Source organism: Staurois parvus, unplaced genomic scaffold (assembly GCF_062004578.1).
Source record: "Staurois parvus isolate SC_StPar_1 unplaced genomic scaffold, SC_StPar_1.0 ptg000175l, whole genome shotgun sequence".
Classification (NCBI taxonomy): Eukaryota; Metazoa; Chordata; class Amphibia; order Anura; family Ranidae; genus Staurois; species Staurois parvus.
This window is the reverse complement of record NW_028317971.1, coordinates 3449072-3471672: the sequence shown is the minus strand read 5'-3', so window position 1 is coordinate 3471672 and position 22601 is coordinate 3449072. Positions and strand designations below refer to the sequence as shown.

At 41.0% G+C, this 22601-nt stretch overlaps 1 protein-coding gene across 3 annotated transcripts in view; it reads right to left on the bottom strand.

Annotated features, from left to right (window-relative positions):
* Positions 1–3585: 3585 nt before the first annotated feature.
* The window catches only part of CHCHD3 (coiled-coil-helix-coiled-coil-helix domain containing 3), a 212557-nt gene continuing 193541 nt past the window's right edge, over positions 3586–22601 (bottom strand). For all 3 annotated transcript variants that reach the window (XM_089676877.1, XM_089676879.1, XM_089676878.1), the window contains 2 exons: positions 16060–16195; positions 3586–4068 (listed from right to left, as the gene is read on the bottom strand). In XM_089676877.1, the coding sequence (XP_089533003.1) occupies positions 4045–4068; positions 16060–16195 (160 nt within the window). In that variant the 3' untranslated portion in view covers positions 3586–4044. The remainder of the gene's footprint in view (positions 4069–16059; positions 16196–22601) is intronic.

Below are 22601 nucleotides of genomic sequence, written 5' to 3'. Positions count from 1 at the left end.
TAAAAAAATACATTTAATGAGGTATTAATGATTTTCAGATCTGCACTATTTTGTTTCTCTTTATCTCTACAGCTTTAAAGGATAAGTTCACCTTTTGTAACTTCTCCCCCTGCTAGCTGTCACAATTTGAAAAAAAAAACGTGGCTGTGCAGGACTCCACCTGCGTAACTCTTTTACAGTATTCTGTGAATGAGAACACTACAAGTTCCGACAGACTTTGCGGCTGTCGAATTGTACTTTTCAATGAACTACCACAATGCTGCAAAGCACTGTGGTAGTTCATGGAGTCTTCCTGTCAGAAAGTATCTGCTTGCCCGTACGATGTACAGGCACACAGATACACTGACAGGTCTGCAGGAGACCTGCATTGCACCAGCTTATCTACTGATGGCTGGTGCAATTGCTTCAGAGGCTCCAGAAACAAAAAATAATAAATGCAAAATTTTTTACCTGCAAAAAAATATGCGTTTATTATATTTTGTTAAAAGATGAACTTATCCTTTAATTAGTTAAGCAATATATGCATTTACAGTACATACACGCATACATTCTAAGTGCATGTACTATATATGTGCATGTGTGTGGGGACACAGTGGTCCTTTAACCTTTTTCATTTTTAAAAAAAGGTTTTCACTTTGCTTTTGAATACATTTTTTGATTAATGGACAAAGTGAGTTATAATGAGTGATTGACAAGGCAAACATTGCACCACATCCCTACAAACATACAAAATTACCAGAAAGCTTTGGGATTTTTAAGGTGCAAAACAAAACTAAATCATTAAAAATTAAAGTATCCGCAAACAGTCTAGAAGTGTGTCAAAAGTACAAAATGAAAAGAAAAAAGAAAAAATGATATTACAATACAAAATAGCCATTTATAATCAAATCATTTATCTAGACATATATGACCCTACTGGTCACCCCTTTGTAGACAGCTACCAATACTAATCTTGAAAAGATGATGAAATATGTGCTGGGATGAGGACTCAAACATCCATGTGATCACAGAAGGCACACAAAAAAGCCGGATTCTATTGAAACATACATAAGATTACATAAATTCCTACATATGGGGAGCCCCCTCACAAAATAAAAAAAGGAAAAAAAAAAAAAAGGAATCACTTACAAAATGTAGCAATAGCAAGGAGCCACAATTGGATGGCAAAGTTCAGTCCTGACGCCATAAACTCAGCACTAATGAAAAAATACAAAAAACAACTGCTAATAAAACCAACCAAGTTTCATTACTCTACAAAACTAGAAACTAAGTATGCAAAATTAGGAAACACCATAGTCTTAGAAAATAAGATTGCTATACACAAGACTATTAGACTGGTGTTTGACCAGTAGTTCTTAAAAAAAAAACCAACAGACTAATAGTACATTTACCAGACATTATGTCCATAGTGCATAAAAATAAAACTGGATGGTAAAACTGTGGTCACTGTTTGTTATACACAAATGCTGAGAGGTCACCCACATGGCTAGAGCAGTTACAACTATCTCAATTGGCCTTTATGTGCCTTCCACCGGGCCGGTGTTTGACATCATCGGCCAGGCGCAGATGCCCGGTATATCACAGCACATGCGCAGGATACTAGCATCCGTGGATTCCTTGTCACAGCCTGCAGGTAGCAGTGTGTAAACACTGGGATCTCAATGGGAACAGTGCCACCTTGGGCTGGAGGGCCACAAACTAGGTGGAAGACACAAACCAAAGGGTGACACACAATCTAGTAGTGGTAAATATTATCAAACAACATGCACCAATTATGTGTATTAATGGCAACCTGTAGACAGGAAACACTGCACTAGACAATTGGAATGGTAAGGAGCCAGATGGTTGGACTTTCATTTAATTACATTAATAAACTGCAAATTTTTTGATTAATGTTATTACTATCACAAAGGGGCTGAAAAGCCCCTGTGACGGAGGGTAGGCAGGACAGAACACACAGAGCAGGTGGCGCGCGCGCACAGCTTTATTGAGACAAAAAATGACAGTCACTCAATGGGGAAATTGCAGAGAGGGTGACCTCGCGAGTAGGGGGACAGCAAGGAGGGGCTAAAACACTTGTAGTCCAGTACCAAGAGCGCAGGTCTCTGTAGCAGATTGTAATCCAACAGGGGAGATAGGGGGTCACCCCAGGAACAGTTCAGGTAAAACAGGGGAAAGCATATGCTCACGGATCCGACAGGGTGCCTGGTCTCCCAGGCAAAGAAAATAAGACACAGGTACCTGTCGGGGTCCGGAATAGGCGAGTGGTCTCTCCCCTTTGAGCTGGGGTCCCAGGCAGGCTGGCTTGTGCGGTCTCCCCCCTTTGAGCTGGGGTCTCAGGCAGCTGGCAGGCAATCTCCCCCCTATGCTGGGGTCTCAGGCAGCTGGCAGGCAATCTCCCCCCTTTGAGCTGGTGTCTCAGGCAGCTGGCAGGCAATCCCCCCCTATGCTGGGGTCTCAGGCAGCTGGCAGGCAATGTCCCCCCTTTGAGCTGGGGTCTCAGGCAGCTGGCAGGCAATCTCCCCCCTTTGAGCTGGGGTCTCAGGCAGCTGGCAGGCAGTCTCCCCCCTTTGAGCTGGGGTCTCGGGCAGGGCTTGGGCGCGGTCCCCCCCCCTTGGCTGGGGGTCTTGACAGTCTAGCCACGAAGGTCCCGCCGCAGCTGGGCTCCCTCGCTGGCTGCGCAGCGGAGAAGATGACCGGAGCGCCCGGCATCAGCTTCTTAAGCTGATGCAGGACGCTCTCCAGTCGTCTTGGCAACTGGGGCGGGCCAGAGCTGGCGTGCCTTGTCGCCTGGCAACGAGGCATGCCCCCTGGACATGGGCCGCGCTTCTTGTGAGCACGACCTTTGTCCAGGGACATCCGCAAGCGCGGCAACTTCCCGTGCCCGCGCTGCGGATGACAGGGCTTGGGTGGCGTCAGCCTGACGCCGCAGCCCAGTACATCCCCGCAGGAGGTTCACACCTCTCCATGGAGAGGTGTGAACCTTGCTACCTTCTCTCCGTCACGCCTGAAGAGGAGACCCTAGTGACAGGGGTGGTGAAAGCCGCACCTCTTCTCCTGCATAGCAGGATGAGAGGTGGAGGGGGGTCACTTGACAGTGGGGAGAGAACTAGGCTGGAGACGGGATAACAGCGAGGGGGCCAAGGTGACAATGGTTTTTGGGGACATCAGGAGGACCTGGTGGATGAAATAGTCTAATGGAATTTGGGGACATTTTTTGCAAGGTGAAGGGGGGGGGGGGGAGAGACTACGTTAATTGAATTTGGGCCATTTCGCAGGATGACACAGAGGACATACAGCAATTAAATCTGGGGACGTTTGGAACGAGGAATTAATGAGAGGATTAAGCAGAATTAATAATTGGCAGGGCCCCTATACTGTGACACTCCTCAGACCTTTTGTCAAGTTTTTATTGCTTGTGACATACTGGGGAGATTCATCCTATTAATGCAGAAAAAAAAAAAGCAACCACCAAAGTAAGTTTGCTATACATACACTTTAACAGAGAAAACATTCACCCAGTATTTTTTTTTTTTTTTAATACAAAAAAAGGGACTTGCAAAACAAACCACTGAAAACAGAATGTCAATCAGAAAATATATATTTATTAGGAACTCAGGCATAAAATAAGAGTTCAGAACTCAGGTACTAATGTCAAACTGTCCAGTACAATAGAATATAACAGAACGGCTGCAAAATCAAAATAAGAGACATAATCAACATAGAGGCAAATTAACACATTTTCATTAGCAAAAGTGTGTAGAATAGGAAGTGGGGTGCCTGTCAGGTAAGGTGTTTACAGAACGCACGACCACCAGTGTATAATAAATGTATGGAAAGAATATGAGTTTGGAAATCAAATGACTTTGTTGTAAGGATGGGAGTGTCTTCCAATAAGAATCCAGTGGAGTTTTGAATTCATTATTGTTTTAATGTCATTTCTATCTTAATCTATGATCATCTTTGTAGCCTCATGTTAACAGTAGTCCAGATGCTCTTCCGCCTGTAACTGCACAGTGAGTGGACATGAAGGATGCAGGGATCCTAACCGCCTCTTCCAAGCATGCTCTGAAAAAAAAAAAAAGTCACTTAATCATACATAAACCATTTCAAAATAACACATTCATTATTATTTTGTGGATTTACCAATAGAGATTTTTTTTTTTATCAGAGACCAAGATTTTTTTTTTCTTGATGATTAACAGGTATTGCCAAGCTACACCTATTTTGAGATCCTCTAGCAAAATAATGACGATGGTTCACTGTAATATAATTGCATTATTAGATGGAAAACAGCAATACCCAGGTATGCGCCAGAGCTATTGTTATATATATATACATACATACATACACAGTCAGGTCCATAAATATTGGGACATTGACACGATTCTAACATTTTTGGCTCTATACACCACCACAATGGATTTGAAATGAAACAAACATGATGTACTTTAACTGCAGACTGTCAGCTTTAATTTGAGGGTATTTACATCCAAATCAGGTGAACGGTGTAGGAATTACAACAGTTTGCATATGTGCCTCCCACTTGTTAAGGGACCAAAAGTAATGGGACAATTGGCTTCTCAGCTGTTCCATGGCCAGGTGTGTGTTATTCCCTCATTATCCCAATTACAATGAGCAGATAAAAGGTCCACAGTTCATTTCAAGTGTGCTATTTGCATTTGGAATCTGTTGCTGTCAACTCTCAAGATGAGATCCAAAGAGCTGTCACTATCAGTGAAGCAAGCCATCATTAGGCTGAAAAAACAAAACAAACCCATCAGAGAAATAGCAAAAACATTAGGCGTGGCCAAAACAACTGTTTGGAACATTCTTAAAAAGAAGGAACGCACCAGTGAGCTCAGCAACACCAAAAGACCTGGAAGACCACGGAAAACAACTGTGGTGGATGACCGAAGAATTCTTACCCTGGTGAAGAAAACACCCTTCACAACAGTTGACCAGATCAAGAACACTCTCCAGGAGGTAGGTGTATGTGTGTCAAAGTCAACAATCAAGAGAAGACTTCACAAGAGTGAATACAGAGGGTTCACCACAAGATGTAAACCATTGGTGAGGCTCAAAAACAGGAAGGCCAGATTAGAGTTTGCCAAACGACATCTAAAAAAGCCTTCACAGTTCTGGAACAACATCCTATGGACAGATGAGACCAAGATCAACTTGTACCAGAGTGATGGGAAGAGAAGAGTATGGAGAAGGAAAGGAACTGCTCATGATCCTAAGCATACCACCACATCAGTGAAGCATGGTGGTGGTAGTGTCATGGCGTGGGCATGTATGGCTGCCAGTGGAACTGGTTCTCTTGTATTTATTGATGATGTGACTGCTGACAAAAGCAGCAGGATGAATTCTGAAGTGTTTCGGGCAATATTATCTGCTCATATTCAGCCAAATGCTTCAGAACTCATTGGACGCCGCTTCACAGTGCAGATGGACAATGACCCAAAGCATACTGCAAAAGCAACCAAAGAGTTTTTAAGGGAAAGAAGTGGAATGTTATGCAATGACCAAGTCAATCACCTGACCTGAATCCGATTGAGCATGCATTTCACTTGCTGAAGACAAAACTGAAGGGAAAATGTCCCATTACTTTTGGTCCCTTAACAAGTGGGAGGCACATATGCAAACTGTTGTAATTCCTACACCGTTCCCCTGATTTGGATGTAAATACCCTCAAATTAAAGTTGACAGTCTGCAGTTAAAGCACATCTTGTTCGTCTCATTTCAAATCCATTGTGGTGGTGTATAGAGCCAAAAATGTTAGAATGTGTCGATGTCCCAATATTTATGGACCTGACTGTATATATATATATATATACACACACACATACATACATATACACACACACACGCTATTTTGCCTAAAGTATTGGACACCCCTCCAAATCATTGGATTCAGGTGTTCCAATCACCTCCATGGCCACAGGTGTATAAAATCAAGCCCCTAGGCAAGCAGACTGCTTCTATAAACATTTGTGAAAGAATGGGTCGCTCCGAGGAGCTCAGTGAATTCAAGCGTGGCGCCACCTGTGCAATAAGTCCATCTGTGAAATTGCCTTGCTACTAAATATTCCAGCAGCAACTCAGCCACGAAGTGGTAGGCCATGTAAAACGTCAGAGCAGGGTCAGCGCATGCTGAAGCGCACAGTGAGCAGAAGTCGCCAGCTGTCTGCATAGTCAATAGCTAAAGACCTCTAAACTTGGTGTGGCCTTCAAATTAGCATAATAGTGCATAGAGAGCTTCATGGAATGGGTTTCCATAGATGAGCAGCTGCATCCAAGCCTTACATCTCCAAATGCAATGCAAAGTGTCAGATGCATTGGTGTAAAGCAAGCCACCACTGGACTCTAGAGCAGTGGGGACGTGTTCTCTTGAGTGACCAATCATGCTTCTCTTTCTGGAAATCTGATGGATGTGTCTGGGTTTGGTGGTTTCCAGGAGAACTTGCCTGACTGCACTGTGCCAAGTGTAAAGTTGGTGGAGGGGGATTATGGTGTGGGATTGTTTTTCAGGGGTTGGGCTTGGCCCCATAGTTCCAGTGAAGGGAACTCTTAAGGTGTCAGCATACCAAAACGTTTTGGACAATTTCATGCTCCAAACTTTGTGGGAACAGTTTGGGGATGGCCCCTTCCTGTTCCAACATGACTGCATACCAGTGCACAAAGCAAGGTCCATAAAGACATGGATGAGCGAGTTTGGGTTGGAGGAACTTGACTGACCTCAACCCAATAGAACACCTTTGGGATGAATTAAAGTGGAGAATGTGAGCCAGGCCTTCTCATCAGACATCAGTGCCTGACCTCAGAAATGAGCTTCTGGAAGAGTGGTCAAACAGTCCCAGACACTCCTAAACCATGTTGACAGCCTTCCTAGAAGAGTTGAAGCTGTTACAGCTGCAAAGGGTGAGCCAACTCATTATTGAACCCTAAGGACTAAGAGTGGGATGCCATTAAAGTTCATGTGCTTGTAGAGTGTGAGTGTGTGTGAGTGTGAGTGTGAGTGTGAGTGTGAGTGTGAGTGTGAGTGTGTGTGTGTGTGTGTGTGTGTGTCCTTTTACCTAAAGCTGCATGCAGGCTACAGGCTGAATAAACATTTTATTATTCCAAGGGGGGTGTGTTCTTCTATGGATCCTGGTACCATTTGCATATTCTTTCAGATCTGTTCAGTGATCCTGCATGAAACAACTGCTGCACTTTACTGCTACAGGATAATTCAGGTATTGCATTCTCCTATGATAACTTTCTGCAGGCAGCCTGTTGTGGGTGAAGTTTCTGGACCCCGCTCACAGCTCAGCGTTATGAACATACTATGTGCAGTGATGTCAATATTACTTTTACAATTTAATACCAGGGTTTGCAAATGTATTTGGGGCACACAAAGTGTAGTTATTTCGGCTATAAAGAAGTACATGTAAATGTCTTTTTTTTGGGGGGGGGGGGGGTTCAGCTTTAACCACTTCAGTCCCAATATAATTCCTGGCCAACTGTAATGTGACTTATATTTAATATAGTTGTAGACCTGGAAACATGTTTTCATATGTTAAGTTTTACATGATTAGTTGTGAGGAGGGAAAAATAAAGAGAAAAAGGCTTAAAAATATGCAATTTCTACATAACTGGTGTTGGCCTATGTATTTACTTCAAGGTATAATTTACAAGTCTGAGTAAAAGAACATCACACTAATAGGATGTATGTAATTTAGCAGAATGGTAAAGCTCAAAGTCAAAGTTTGCCATTAACAGTTTCCTCTCCGCACATTATGTTGGAACAGTTTATTTATTTATTTCAGGTACTTATAGCGCCGTCAATTTACGCAGCGCTTTACATATATATTGTACATTCACATCAGTCCCTAACCCTCAAGGGGCGTATAATCTAAGAGGGGCATACAATCTAAGAGGGGCGTACAATCTAAGGAACAGATTGCGATAAGGATGTCAAGCTATGCAAAACAAGATAAAAATAAGTCTTTCAATGAGATGGCGTGGAATTTAGCACTGCCTTTTTGAGACAAACAATATTTATATGGTATCACTTCTACAACAAACCTCAACAAATCAGTACATTCATGGTTATTATAAACACACACTGGCACTTGCCACAGTTTCCCAGCTAATGAAAAGTGTACTGGAACAACTGGCTCAACACAATCCGCTGCCATGCATTTCATAGTGCCCAGCAAGAACTCCATTGTACTGCCCTTAAAACTGAACATATTGCTAATTTTCTAATTGCATGCGTTCCCCGACCCGCAAGCAAAATGTGCTACTCTTGCAGACTCGTGGGGTGCTATTAATTCTTAATGACACCCCCAATGCACTGGAAAATGCAGTGTGTTTTTTGATGCGTGAAACTGTATGGTGCTGCAGCTGCATTTGGAAAATAAAAACAGTCAGGGAGTTTTTCCCCATGTTTTCCGCAGGTACAGCAACCTATTCAAATGAATGTGCTGCTGTGCCCATGCAAACATAGTACACAGAACCTGCCCAGATGAGAACCGAGCCCTACAGCATATTTGTTGCTACAAGCTCAAAAATAAAATATTTTCTTTTACTACTTTAGCCTCCACGATGTACCAGTACGCCACCAGGTTTAAGTGGTTACACTGGGATGATATATATAAAAGATGGTGCAACGCTACTAATAAATAAATCCTTATAACATTTCAATCCTATTGGAGTAAGATGCTAAAAAATATACTGTAAAGTCCCATCAACAGGTAAGTGGTGTAATTTAGCTGGAAACAATGTTACAGAGTTCACCTGTAGAGCCTCAATAAGTTACTCCGTGGATATTAGTGCTCAAAGGATGATGAATATAGGAGGAAACCTTCACCAACCCAAAAACACAGCCTGACCTCCTACAAAGGAACAGTCAATCACTGTATAGAACCAAAAGGAATGTCAAAGACACAAGCGTTGTTTGTCTGATCCTTTTTAGGGGGTCAATACATTCTGGTAAGAGGCTATGTATTTAGGTGGGGCGAAGTTTCCTTCTTTTAAGGGCAGAAGAGAGATCTAGGGTCTAGTTCCTTCACTGGAATGAAGGGGCCAAGCCCAACCCCTGAAAACTCCACACCATAATCCCCCCTCCACCAAACATTACACTCGGAACAATGCAGTCAGGCAAGTACCGTTCTCTTACCAACTGCCCAACCCAGACACATCCATCGGATTGCCAGGCAGAGAAGCGTGATTTTTTACTTCAGAGAACACGTCCCCACTGCTCTAGAGTCCAGTGGCGGCGTGCTTTATACCACTGCATTCAACGCTTTGCATTGCACTTAGTGATGTAAGGCTTGAAAGCAGCTGACCGTGGAATATTTAGTAGCAAGGAAATTTCACAGATGGGTGTATTGCACTGGTGGCACCCTATCATGGTACCACCCTTGTATTCACTGAGCTCCTGAGAGTGATCCATTCTTTCACAAGAAGGAAGCAGTGTGCATGCCTAGGTGCTTGATTTTATACACCTGTGGCCATGGAGGTGATTGGAACACCTGAATCCAGTGATTTGGAGGGGCATCCCAATACCTTTGGCAAAATAGTGTATATTCTAAACTCATAAAAGTATCCACTATGGCTGTCAGACTCCTCCAAATGTCTAGATTTCTTTCTGTTTGCTGTTGTGATCCAATTGTCTGTTAGAGGGTGGCTAAGTTTGTGCTCCATGGTCCCACTGTACATAGGAACATAGCCACCCTCTCTTACCCTCTCCTAACATCGACTGTGGTATGTGTAGTGTGCACAAAGCAGTGCTCATGACCGCAAATAGTGTGCGCTGCTTGTTCCAAGCAAATGGAAGTAAGGGGGAAAATGAGAGATTTAGGAGCGCACGGAGGATGTTACAAGGAGGCAGCAAAACAAAGAAAAAATTTGTGCCACTAAGCAGTGGATGTGTAAGGATCATTTCTCGAGAATAAGGATATTATTTAGAATCACTGTAAGTACAGCACCTTCCTGGCAGTGCAGTGTGGAAAATGTGCCTTTTACAGACTGGAAAACCAGAATTACAGTTAAAATAGTGAATACACATGTATTCCAACTTAGCATGTAGTTTTTTTCCTCATTGGGTCTTATAGCACAATTGCACCTTTCTTTGACCACTTTCCAACTGGCAATAATATATATACATCCTTGGTTGATAAGTGGATATCAGGGTTATGGCCGCAGCAAAGTGCCATAACCCCCGGTATTTTTTTTCAACCAGCAATTCCCTTTCTAGCGGATTCGCCGCTATATAACTTTTAGAAGTCCCTTCTCACCACTTTCTGGTGGTTCTTGTGCTTACCTGGGTGATCGGTGAGCCCGAGAACCCATCTAAGGATCGCAGTGGCTGGGCATAGAAATGAGTGAAGGAAAGATGACCTCCACTCATCTCTATGCCCTAGGAGAACTGGAGCGATGTCATTATGTCAGTTCCAGTTCCGGCCAAAAGTAAACAATGACATTTTTTTTCTTAAAGCATATCATAAAGAAGACCTGTCACTGCTTATTTCTCTCACAATGATGTTTGCATTCCTTGTGATAGGAATAAAAGTGATCAAAAAATTTTTTTTTAAAGGGACAGTGTAAAAAAAGAATATTTTTTTAAAGCCCCCCCTGAGCTTGCATGCAGTGGTGAATGCATATGTAGGCCAAGCCCACCTATGTAAACAGTGTTCCAACCACACATGAGATATCGTTGCATCACAATGAAAGCAATAACTCTAGCACTAGATCTCCTCTGTAACTTTAAACTGTTAACCTGTAGAAACTTTTAAAGCGTCACTCATGGAAATTTTTAAGTACCGCAGTTTGGCACCATTCCACGAGTGTGCGCAATTTTAATGCATGACATGTTGAGTATCTATTTGCTTGGCATAACATCATATTTCATATTTTACCAAGAATTGCGTTGTATATAGTTTTTTTTTTTAATTCATTATAATATATTTTTTCCCCAAAAAATTGTATTTAAAAAAGTGCTGCACAAATACCGTGTGACATAAAAAATATAAGTGACCGTTATTTTATTCTCTAGGGCCTCTGCTACAAAAAAATATATAGTGTTTGGTGGATTCTAAGTAATTAACATTGATTATTACATATATGGAAGAAGTGTCAGAACTGGCCTTGTAATAAAGTGGTTAAAAAATGGCTTCAGCATTGTCAAAGATAAATGGTTCTATGATAACGATAAATGTCTTGCTGTATTTTTTTCAACTTGGTCTAGTTTCTCAGCATCTGAAATAAACTCTGTCTGTGTTTACCCTAAACAACTGATCAGAATAAAATCTGCAACGAAAACTTGTTTGTTCTGGCGCTATTACGTTCTTGATTCAGACAGACTACATGAGGATCAAAGGGTCTAGAAGAAATGGAAGTGTATCCCAGAGAAGCCTGCTAATGAAAGGTCATTTTTCTAGCATTGATTAGAAAAATCATCAGATGATTATCACGGAAAAGGTAAGCATACAGAGGTGGGCTTTCAGTAAAAAATGAGCCTACATTGTTCATTAAGACATATATACATAGGGCCATACAATTATAAAATTAAGATCACTGTATCACTTAAATTATATTGAAAAGGATGCATCTATGGGAGAAGCCATGTCAATGGTACACTTAGCTGGAAATACACAGATGTTAGATTGTACAGCAACAGTGCCATCAACAGGATTAGATTATAGACTACAAAGACAAATATCCTTTGAAAGTACTGGAAATATTTGTGCACAAGTATTGTGTCCATATCAAACATGCCTTAACTTGACGGATTTTATTTTTAACCTCGATGGTTACCTGGATAACACTGCAGCTATTTATCACAGTTTATGAACGCAGAAAGGTATTTACAGAGTCAGTATAAAATGTTGTCAGCATGCAAAGAAACAAACATCTGCTCTTTACTTTTATAAGGGTCCGGAAACTACAGGAAACCCCTTCATGTATTTGTGTCTACATGTATATGAGAAGAATTTACAGGAAGCTTCACTACTTTCGGTTAATGCTGAATTTCAATCAATTTTTACATAGTTACACTGGTCCAGCTTGGGCCAATGTAAGTATGTACGTTCCATACCTGTGGGAATGCCAGTGGAAGCTGGAAATCCGAGTCCCATGCTGAGCAGCTGCCCTGCTGTACTGTGAACTCATGAAATTTCTATTCATATTCTGAGTTTACAATATTATTGTACCCCTTTGGAATTCCTTTACAGATACATATGGGGATATTATATTATGAAGACAACATAAAAAAAGATGTGACCAGTGCTACAAAATGAGTAATGTTATATAGCCATTTTCTGGGTCCTCGTTCAATATACCTAAGCATCCAAGCGCAAAGGCTGCGCTGTTTTTAAATACAAGATATGCAGGTACTTGCAAGGTACTTTATAATGTATTTGGTTGTACGGCGACATGACACCTAGTTAAAAATGGTATATGTCACTTCATTAACCTAACACCTGGCAACAAGGTACCTTAGAGCAGGGCTGAACAATTCCAGGTCATCAAGTTGACTGAAAAAAAAGGTTTCTGGTGACCAAGCATGACGGGATGCCTGTGGTTCTCCTCTGTCCTGGGATGCAGTGTGTCTTCTGTGTATCTCCTCCCCGCATATATCCCAGTGCCCACTGAGGGTGTGGCTGGCAAGCACCCTCTTTGGGCTCAGCAGCTTTGACCCAGGCAAGGCAGAAGAGTGGCCACCTCCTTGCATGGGCAGACACTTCACTGTGGCTGATCCTCCTCACGAAAACAAAAACTGCTGAAGTGGAGCTGATGCCAAGGAGCAGAGATGGCATCCCGGTGAGTCTTCCACCTCATGCCATGCATTAAGAAGCTGTAGCAGAGGGACACGCTTCTGCAGGAATTCTCTTCATCATCCCACCCCAGAGCTCCTGCCTGCTACACTGCACAAAGACCAGATAGCATAGGGAGCTTCTGTTAGATCATAGCCCAGGCTGGACACTGCTCACTGCACTGCTGTTATAAACTGATCATGGTCCTGCCCTGCCACTGTATACTGCTCACTGCATTGTCACCACACACTGCCCAGATCAATAACTAAATACACTGCTCACTGAAATCCATTGTCACTCCTATCTGACACTGTCACAACATGCTGCTCATTGCCTGGCACTGCTATTATACACAGCTTACTTCACTGATACTAAAGTTCACTGCACTGTCACTACATACAACTTACTGCCCTGTTCTTATACACTGCTCACTGCCATTGCATACTGTTCACACAGGTTCAAGGCTTAATCTGAACTGTCACTAGATAATGTGCACAGCCTTGTCATTCTTTGTTGCTACATACTGCCCTACGTATCACACATTCCACAGCTCCAAACTGCCATTTCTTACTGTTCAATGCCCTGCAATGCATACTGCTCATTGCACATTCTCTATGTGCTGCCGTTCATGGACATTACACACTGCTCACAGCCCTGTACTTCCATACTGTACCTCATTGTCCCTCACTGCCACTGCACTGTCTGCCAAGAATGAAGAGGGGAAGATAAATTTGTGACTTTGAGATTCCACAGGGCTAAGACCTTTTTTCCTGTACACACGTAACAATGCTTGGTGCCTGAATGGCCAATCACCAACGATGTTACATTGGAATTAAAGGAATGTGTCACATGCTTGAATGTCATTCCGTTTTTTTTCTTTGCTTCCAGTAGCCAGAGCGTCAGGCAGAGAATAGAAGATATGTCAAGCTGGACAAGGCAGCAGCTGTATGGGCAAAGCACAGGTTCACTTGAAGTATCACTGCCTGCAACTTTCTGCTTCTGAGGCACAATTTTGGATTGGTATAAACCAAACCACAATGCAGGTCAATAACATGGCATCAGGAAGATCTGTAAGTACAGCTAGACAACCCAATACTTGTACAACCTCTACCATGCTTTTTATTCTGCTTGCTGTTAAAACAGTGCCGATATTCCTAAATTAGTTTTGCAGTCATCATAATACAAATTCTAGCAATAGATGCAAAGCAGTTTGTTTACACATTTTAGAAAATTCTTTAAGCATGCAGAGTATTCATTTGCAGGGATTAAACAGAGAAACAAACAAGCAAGCCAAACAAAATACTAAAGCCGGAAGATAACAGAATGCTAATTCATATATATATATATATATATATATATTATATATACATATATATACACACACATATATATATACACACACACACACTGTTGCCAAAAGTATTGGGACGCCTGCCTTTACATGCACCTGAACTTTAATGGCATCTCAGTCTTAGTCTGTAGGGTTCAATATTGAGTTGGTACATTCTTTGCAGCTATAGCAGCTTTAACTCTTCTGGGGAGGCTGTCCACAAGGTTTAGGAGTGTGTCTATGGGAATGTTCGACCGCTCTAATTCATCCCAATGCTGTTCTATCGGGTTGAGGTCAGGACTCTGTGCAGGCCAGTCAAGTTTCTCCACCCCAAACTCTCTCATCCATGTCTTTATGGACCTTGCTTTGTGCACTGGTGCACAGTCATGTTGGAACAGGAAGGGGCCGTCCCCACAAAGTTGGGAGCATGATATTGTCCAAAATGTCTTGGTATCCTGACGGCTTAAGAGTTCCCTTCACTGGAAGTAAGGGGTCAAGCCCAACCTCTGAAAGACAACCCCACACCGTAATCCCCCCTCCCCCAAACTTTACACTTGATACAATGCAGTTAGGCAAGTACAATTCTTCTGGCAACCGCCAAACCCAGACACATCCATCAGATTTCCAGACAGAGAAGCATGATTCCTCACTCCAGAAAACACATCTCCACTGCTCTAGAGTCCAGTGGCAGCGTGCTTTACACCACTGCATCCAACTTTTTGCATTGCACTTGGCGATGTAAGGCTTGGATACAGCTGCCTGGCCATGGAAACCCATTCCATGAAGCTCTCTACACACTGTTGTTGTGCTAATCTGAAGGCCACACAAAGTTTGGAGGTCTTTAGCTATTGACTCTGCAGACAGTTGGCGACTTCAGCATGCACTGATACTGCTCTGTCATTTTACTTTGCTTACCACTTTGTGGCTGAGTTGCTGTTCCCAGATGCTTCTACTTTGTTATAATACCACTAACAGTTGACCATAGAATATTTAGTAGCAAGGAAATTTCACGGATGGACATATTGCACTGGTGGCAACCTATCACGTTACCACCCTTGAATTCACTGAGCTCCTGGGAGCGATCCATTCTGTCAGAAATGTTTGTAGGAGCAGTCTGCATGCCTGGGTGCTTGATTTTATACACTGTGGCCATGGAGGTGATCATAACAACTGAATCCAATGATTTGGTGGGGTGTCCCATTACTTTTGGTAACACCATAGTTTGTGGACTCTATAACTTTCCTACAGACTAAAAAATATAGACTGATTTGGGTTTTTTCACCAAAGAAATGTAGCATTCTGGCCTAAATTTATGAAGAATAATTATTGGCAAAATTTTATAACAGAAACAAAGAAAAACTTTTTTGGTCTTTTTTCATTTATTTAGCAAAAAAAAGAAAAACCCAATGGTGATTAAATACCACCAAAAGAAATCACTAGTTGTGTGAACTAAATAATAAACATATCGTTTCGGGAAAGTGTTGCATAACCGTGCAATTGTCATTCAAAGTCTGAGAGCACTGAAAGCTGAAAAGTGGCCTGGGCAGGGAGAGGATAAAAGTGCCCGGTACTGAAGTGGATAAACTACAAGTCCCATCTTCTACTACGCAGACAACCTGTAGCTCTGAAATTGTAAAGGTGCTGATGACCGCTCTTGTAGTTCATTCATAAAACCTGCAGCTTTAAAACTGGCAGCCTGTACAGAGGTAAGAGCAGAAAGCTGTAGTATTTGTCGGCAGGAACTTGACATTGCACCCAGGATTCACTGATCACAGGCGCAATGCTTTGCAGGCTGCTTGGGGAAAAAAATAATAAAAAGTTAATTTATCCTTTAATAGCTATACTTGGGTGTAATTCTGTTAACTCACTAATTAAAGCAGCAGTTGAATATAAATGGATGATGCTTCAAAAATCAATGAAACTCACCTGTTTGGCATTGTTGACACACTGCATATACTGGCTAGCCAATACAGAGCAGCTCAGCGCCTGCTTTGGATTCTTCTGATAGCACTGGAGAATCTGAGCCTGCAGGTCAGCACATACTGGATGGGATTCATATCTCCTGCACAAAACAAAAAAAAGACCAGATCAACAATTGAAGAAAACCTTCATTTTGTAAATACAATGAAAGAATGCTTTATCACCAATTATTGTTGCTGCGTCCCATTTTCCCTTCACTTTCAGTTCTGATGAATACACAAGATGTATAGGGAATCACCCCAATGGGGACACAGACAGTAATTAAAAGTCTTATACACTCTATTAGAGAGATTGTTGGTGAGATTATCCTTATTCTCTCCCCTGGTCCACACAGGAAAATATTTAACTAAAGCAGCAAAAGTGTTTTTATTTAACTTGGAGATATTACATTATGATTAAACCTATTAAAAGTAAAACTTACTTTCTGAAGAAAGTAGCAAATAAAAATTACCAGTCACACATTAAATACTTGCTTTTTTCATCTTTTCCAAAAAAAAAAAAAAAAAAAACAACTTAGGTTCTAGATGGCATGTAATGCAAATAGTTGAACAACATTATTTTACAGAATGCCAGAGGTGACATTAGCAGAGACCCACACATCAACGTTCCTGACATGTAATAAATCAAATGAGCTTTCTCATTCCACAGTCAATACCCATTTCAGTCCCTTGACATCCTGTCTGCTTATGACTAGCACTCATTGTATTTTCATACGCTCCCATATCCATTTCCAATCTCTTTAGGCACTCCAATGTGATATTGATGAGCATCAACAGAAATGGCTCCAACGACTCCAGCAGAGGCTAAGAATTTTCTTGGATTAGCATACAAGGGAAAAGTGCTGGCTTTCTATTGATTTGAGGTATTTGTTATGCTGCTTAATGCACAGTTTTCACTTTTGGGAAAACCTTAAATGAGATTACTGTCAGGCATCATACAGCTATAAAACATGTGGCAGGATACCACACAATGCATGCACAAAGGTACTGCAAGCTTTGCTAGTAAATGCTGCTTAGCTGGTAATATTGATTTCCATAATATACAAATTCCCCGGCACCACTAACATACACATTCACTTTACAAGTCAGCTAAATATGGCAAGAATATATAATTATCTCATAAAAAGAATCACAGCTTACTGTAATATGATATTCTGAGAAAAGAATATACTGAGTTATCAACTTGCTTGGACCACATACATCACTTTCAACCATTTGTATCATTACTTGTACTACCTGGAAGCAAATAGAAGAAGAGAGAGGGAGAAAAAAAAAAAAAAAGACTGATACACAGTATTAAGCCTCCCTCACATCGATATACTTAAGCAAACAGCTGTGTGAGGGCCGTGTTTTGCCCAAGAGGGATGCACGGGTGTTCTACATATCCAATCTGTGTGCAGGCCGCCCCATTCATGTCATATACACCGTTACTGCTACCAATTTGACATCATTGTGGGTGCAGGTGTAGGTCCCTGAACTCACACTGTCTGTATTCTACTTATCCTAAATTCACACCTAAGCGTTTTCCAGAAATGCAGTACAGTCCTTTTACATGATTACTTAAAGGGACACGTTCACATGTCCGCGTTGTCACATGGTGCGTTTTTTGGAAAGGGTCAGGGACTTTTTTGAACACAAAAAGTTGCATTTTTTGTTCTACGGACTTCAATGGAAATGGTACAGAAAAGCTTGTAGTGCATTTTTACTGCGTTTTTGCCACGTTTTTGATGAGTTTTAAATCCCCAAGCAACAAGAAAAACATTTAAAAAAAAACACAAAACAAATCAAAAACACAACACAAAACACAATGCAGAAACCGCTCAAATGCACCCTGCATAGGTGTGAACCTAGCCTTAGGGCGTGCAATGATTTTAATGCTCTATCCAATTTACAGGTTTGAGAGAAGTAGGTCAATAATCCACAATCATCGTGTAACACTGAAAACCAGGCACTAAAAATGTAATCAGCAAATAGAGTTGTCCCAAATATACATATAATTACAAATTATATACCGACGCAACCCTATATATATATATATATATATATTTTTTTTTTTTTACATCAAGCTCATCTGTTTAGATTATTATCTAAAAAGTAACTGAAAAGGAAGCATATTCACTTGCAGATGGTGTATATGTATGTCAGTCACAGAACTGAAAGGATGGCTGTGCTCAAATGCACTGATGTGCATTGATGAGGCGGCATGGATAGGCAGCACTGATGGGCACTGATAAACTGGCACTGATGGGTAGCACTGACTGACGGCACTGCTGGGTGGCACTGCTGGACACTGATCATCATGCCGATCTGTTTTCTGACAATTGTGACAGCGTGATGAAAGTGCAGCCGATAACCGGCAACTGCATTTATCCGGTGATCTGCTGTGTCAAGGCCGCTGTGATTGGCCACTTACCACATCATGTGATCAGCTGTGTCCATAGGACACATCAATCATGGAGATCGCCGCATGCATGCTGCTGGGGGTGCGCAGGAGGGTGCGTTCTGAGAGGACGTCATATGACGCCCTCCCAGAACTGGACAACTGCACTGTAGCCATCATTCGGCTATAGCGTGATTGCCAAGTGGTTAAAGCAGGGTTAGGTTTTAAAACAAAATATCCCAAGCTTTGAACATCTCACAGAGCACTGTTCAATCCATCATCCGAAAATAGAAAAAACCTACCAAGACATGCCATCCACCTAAACTGACAGGCCAGGCAAGGAGAACAGAGAAGCAGCCAAGAGACCCATGGTAACTCTGGAAGAGCTGCAGAGATCCACAGCTCAGGTGGAAGAATTTTTCCACAGGACAACTATCAGTTGTGCACTCCACAAATCTGGCCTTCATGGGAGAGTGGTAAGAAGAAAGCTATAAGAAGTCTCATTTGCAGTTTGCGAGAAGCCATGTGGGAACACAGCAAACATGTGGAAGAAGGGGTTCTGGTCAGAGGAGACGAAAATTTAACTTTTTGGCCTAAAAGCAAAATGCTATGTGTGGCGGAAAACTAACACTGCACATCACCCTGAACAGACCATCCCCACTGTGAAACATGGTGGTGGCAGCATCATGTTGTGGGGATGCTTTTCTTCAGCAGGGACAGGGATGTTGGTCAGAGTTGATGGGAAGAAGGATGGACCCAAATACAAGGCAATCTTAGAAGAAAACCTGTGAGAGTCTACAAAAGACTTGAGACTGGGGTGGAGGTTCTCTTCCAGCAGGACAACCACCCTAAACATACAGCCGGAGCTACAATGAAATGGTTTAGAACAAAGCATATTCATGTTTTAGAATGGCCCAGTCAAATTCCAGACCTAAATCAAATTGAGAATCTGTGGCAAGACATGAAAATTGCTGTTCACAGATGTTCTCCATCCAATCTGACAGAGCTTGAGCTATTTTGCAAAAAAGAATGGGCAAAAATGTCACTCTCTTTAGATCTGCAAAGCTGGTAGAGATATACCCAAAAAGACTTGCAGCTATAATTGCAGCGAAAGGTGGTTCTACAAAGTATTGACTCAGGGGGGCTGAATACAAATGCATGCCACACTTATTTATTCACATTTGTATTAGTAAAAAAAAAAATTTGAAAACCATTTATCATTTTCCTTCCACTTCACAACTATGTGCCACTTTATGTTGGTCTATCACATAAAATCCCTATAAAATGCATTTACGTTCAGAGGTATGGATACTTTTTCAAGGCACTGTAGCTTTTTTTTTTTGGATATACTGGAGATAGATTAGAACACCTGTCAGTTTTTACTGCTGTCTGTGCCCCCATTAGTGAGATTCAAACTATTTGTCCTGTTTACCTTAGTCGTTGAAAGTAAAAGAAAATCCCAAATTCTTGATTGTCCACAGAAAAGTAATAGAGTCGAAATCCTCCAATGCGGAACATTAAATTTTGGGAAGGAGCCCCAAGGGATTTCTTTTCACTCCGTTTTGACTATGGGACAGGAAGTGAAGGTAAATCTCCCCAATGGGACACAGATGGCAAAAATTAAAGAATCTACACAATCTAAAATAAAAAAAATATAGGGTTTTTTTTTCACATTCTTTATTTATAATGATGTATTAAAAATTCCACACATTTATATAGGCTTTGGAGTTGCTAGAGCCAATAATAGCACACATTATAATCATAAACCCTTGGTTATGACAAGTCCGAAGATCAATAAAGTAAGTAAGGAGTCCTACTGCTAAGTTTAGTTTAATGACCATGACTTACGAGTAATGGTTTTTCCTAATAGAATTTAAGAAGTAATTAAAGTTCAACTTTGAGTTCAAACATGACAGATGTTCTTCTAGTCTATAGAAATTACGACTTTGCATAAAGCACTAGATACAGAACATACCAATGAAGTACATCTAAAAAAAATAAATGATGATTAAGAAATAGGGCTTGGTGCTATTGAAAAGAAGCCCAGGAACCATCACAGCTTCATTCAACAGTCTCTAAAAGAGCAGCAAAGGTTTAAACAATTGCCCATGTTTCTGCCCATGCTAAAAGACCATGTGTGCAGTTTTTTTACAATAAGAAGTGCAAAGAGAGAATCATAATTAATATTTTTACTCCAGAAATAATGTTTATGAGGCAATGACTACCCAATAGGAACTGAAGGAGTTATGATGGCTTTGCTTTACAGGTTACTCTATAAGCTCATCTTTAATATGGATGATTTCAGATGTATATATGCTAGGAAGCTGTCACTAGCTCAATCATCTGTGGCCATAGCATTTCCCACCCCATATCTTGGCACATACCCATCCCTTGTATGTGTACCACTGAGCACCAGGAAACGCCTTGGCTGCAGATTATTGGCTCAGTACAGGTGACAACTTCCTGGTGGGCGTGATTATGTTGGTTAGGACTAGGATCCAAACATGTTGCGCTAATCCCTCATCTTTAACATATTCCGGAAGACCTGTTTAATGATTACATTTGCATCTACTTTTTTTTTTATTTACACAGCTTTTCTTTGCACTGGCAAAATAAAATGGGAACTAGTCCAACAATGTCTTAATATTACAAGCTGTGTTGGCAGGAAGCTCTAATTTCTCCTCCATTACAAGTCTGAACGTGGAATAAATGAAGTAACTCAGGATTAATGGTTTCTATGCCGTGACCCCACATAGAACTCATCCTAAAACTGTCAGATGAACCGACCATTTAAACTATTAGCATCCCGTTACCATGGATAATTTCCAGTGCTGTCATGTGAAAGGTAATTATATATTTTAAAGCTAGAAAAAGACTAAGAACTTGATAAATTGACAAAGATCAAGGTGGATGCTTTAAACTTCTTCCCTAATTTATAAAACTTACACAGCTTTTACTTGTTCAGCAACCCAGGTCAGACACAATCCAGTGCTGGCTGCAACAATTTTCAGTTTGAACAAATATTTATGCATTGCCTAAAATTCTTGGTCGGATGCCATTATCTCTGTGATACAATAAAAGCCAATGGTCAATTAGACTTGTCATTTACAAAATGTTGGCTTAAACAATCCCTAAAATACACAGTTTCTCTAATTCCTAGTAGCCAGGACCACTAGTCTGTCACATCCCACCGGTCTGTAATGAGCAGTAAATAGACTATAAAGATATGTGCTGGTACTGCTCATATTCTACATTATAAAATTTAGGAACCTATTTAATACCATTTTGAAAATCACAGGTTTAGATTAAAAAAACAAAATTCCACCATGTTTGTGTCTTATTACACAATGCAATAGGCATTGGGTATGAGGCAAATAGTGGCCATAAACACCTTCAAAAACAACAAAATGTCTAAATGAGAAGGACACAGGTGAATCGGTTTGATTGCTAGAGGCAAAACAGTTATTTCTCAAACCCTTGTGTAATAAAACCTGTTAGCTACCGAAGTTTTAGCTAGGCTAGTTGACATGATATCCTTTGATGTGCGTGGGTCTTTATAAATCAAACGCAAAAGCCAATAAAAAGCAACCTCTCTTCCAGCTTGGATGCCAACTGAAATTAATACTGAATGCAGCCTAATATCAATCTTTATAAATTTGTCCAAGACACAGCATTCTTTCCGCTACATTACTGGGCTGGTAATGCATGTACACGAGACAGCCTGCACACAATAGCCAGAAGAAAACACTAATTGCAGGAAGTCAGTAGACAATAAGTGGCCTGTTCTTTTAACCTAAACAGCATATAACAATGAACCTTTCCATGAAGATAGTATACTTGTAACCGATAAAGATGGCAAATGTAAAGCAATTATTAGTATAATGATAGTGCAGCGCTAAAAGAAATAAAATTCAATACACCCAATAAAGTGACTAAAGTGCAAAAAAAAATAACCAAATCAACATAATTCATAAGGTGGTTAAATATGTAAAATAAATAATAGCAAATAAAAATCAGTCCATATATAATATTATAAAATGATGAACAATGGGACAGTCCAATCAAATTCACTTGAAACTTGGCTGTACTATTCGCAAAAGTGCAAATCT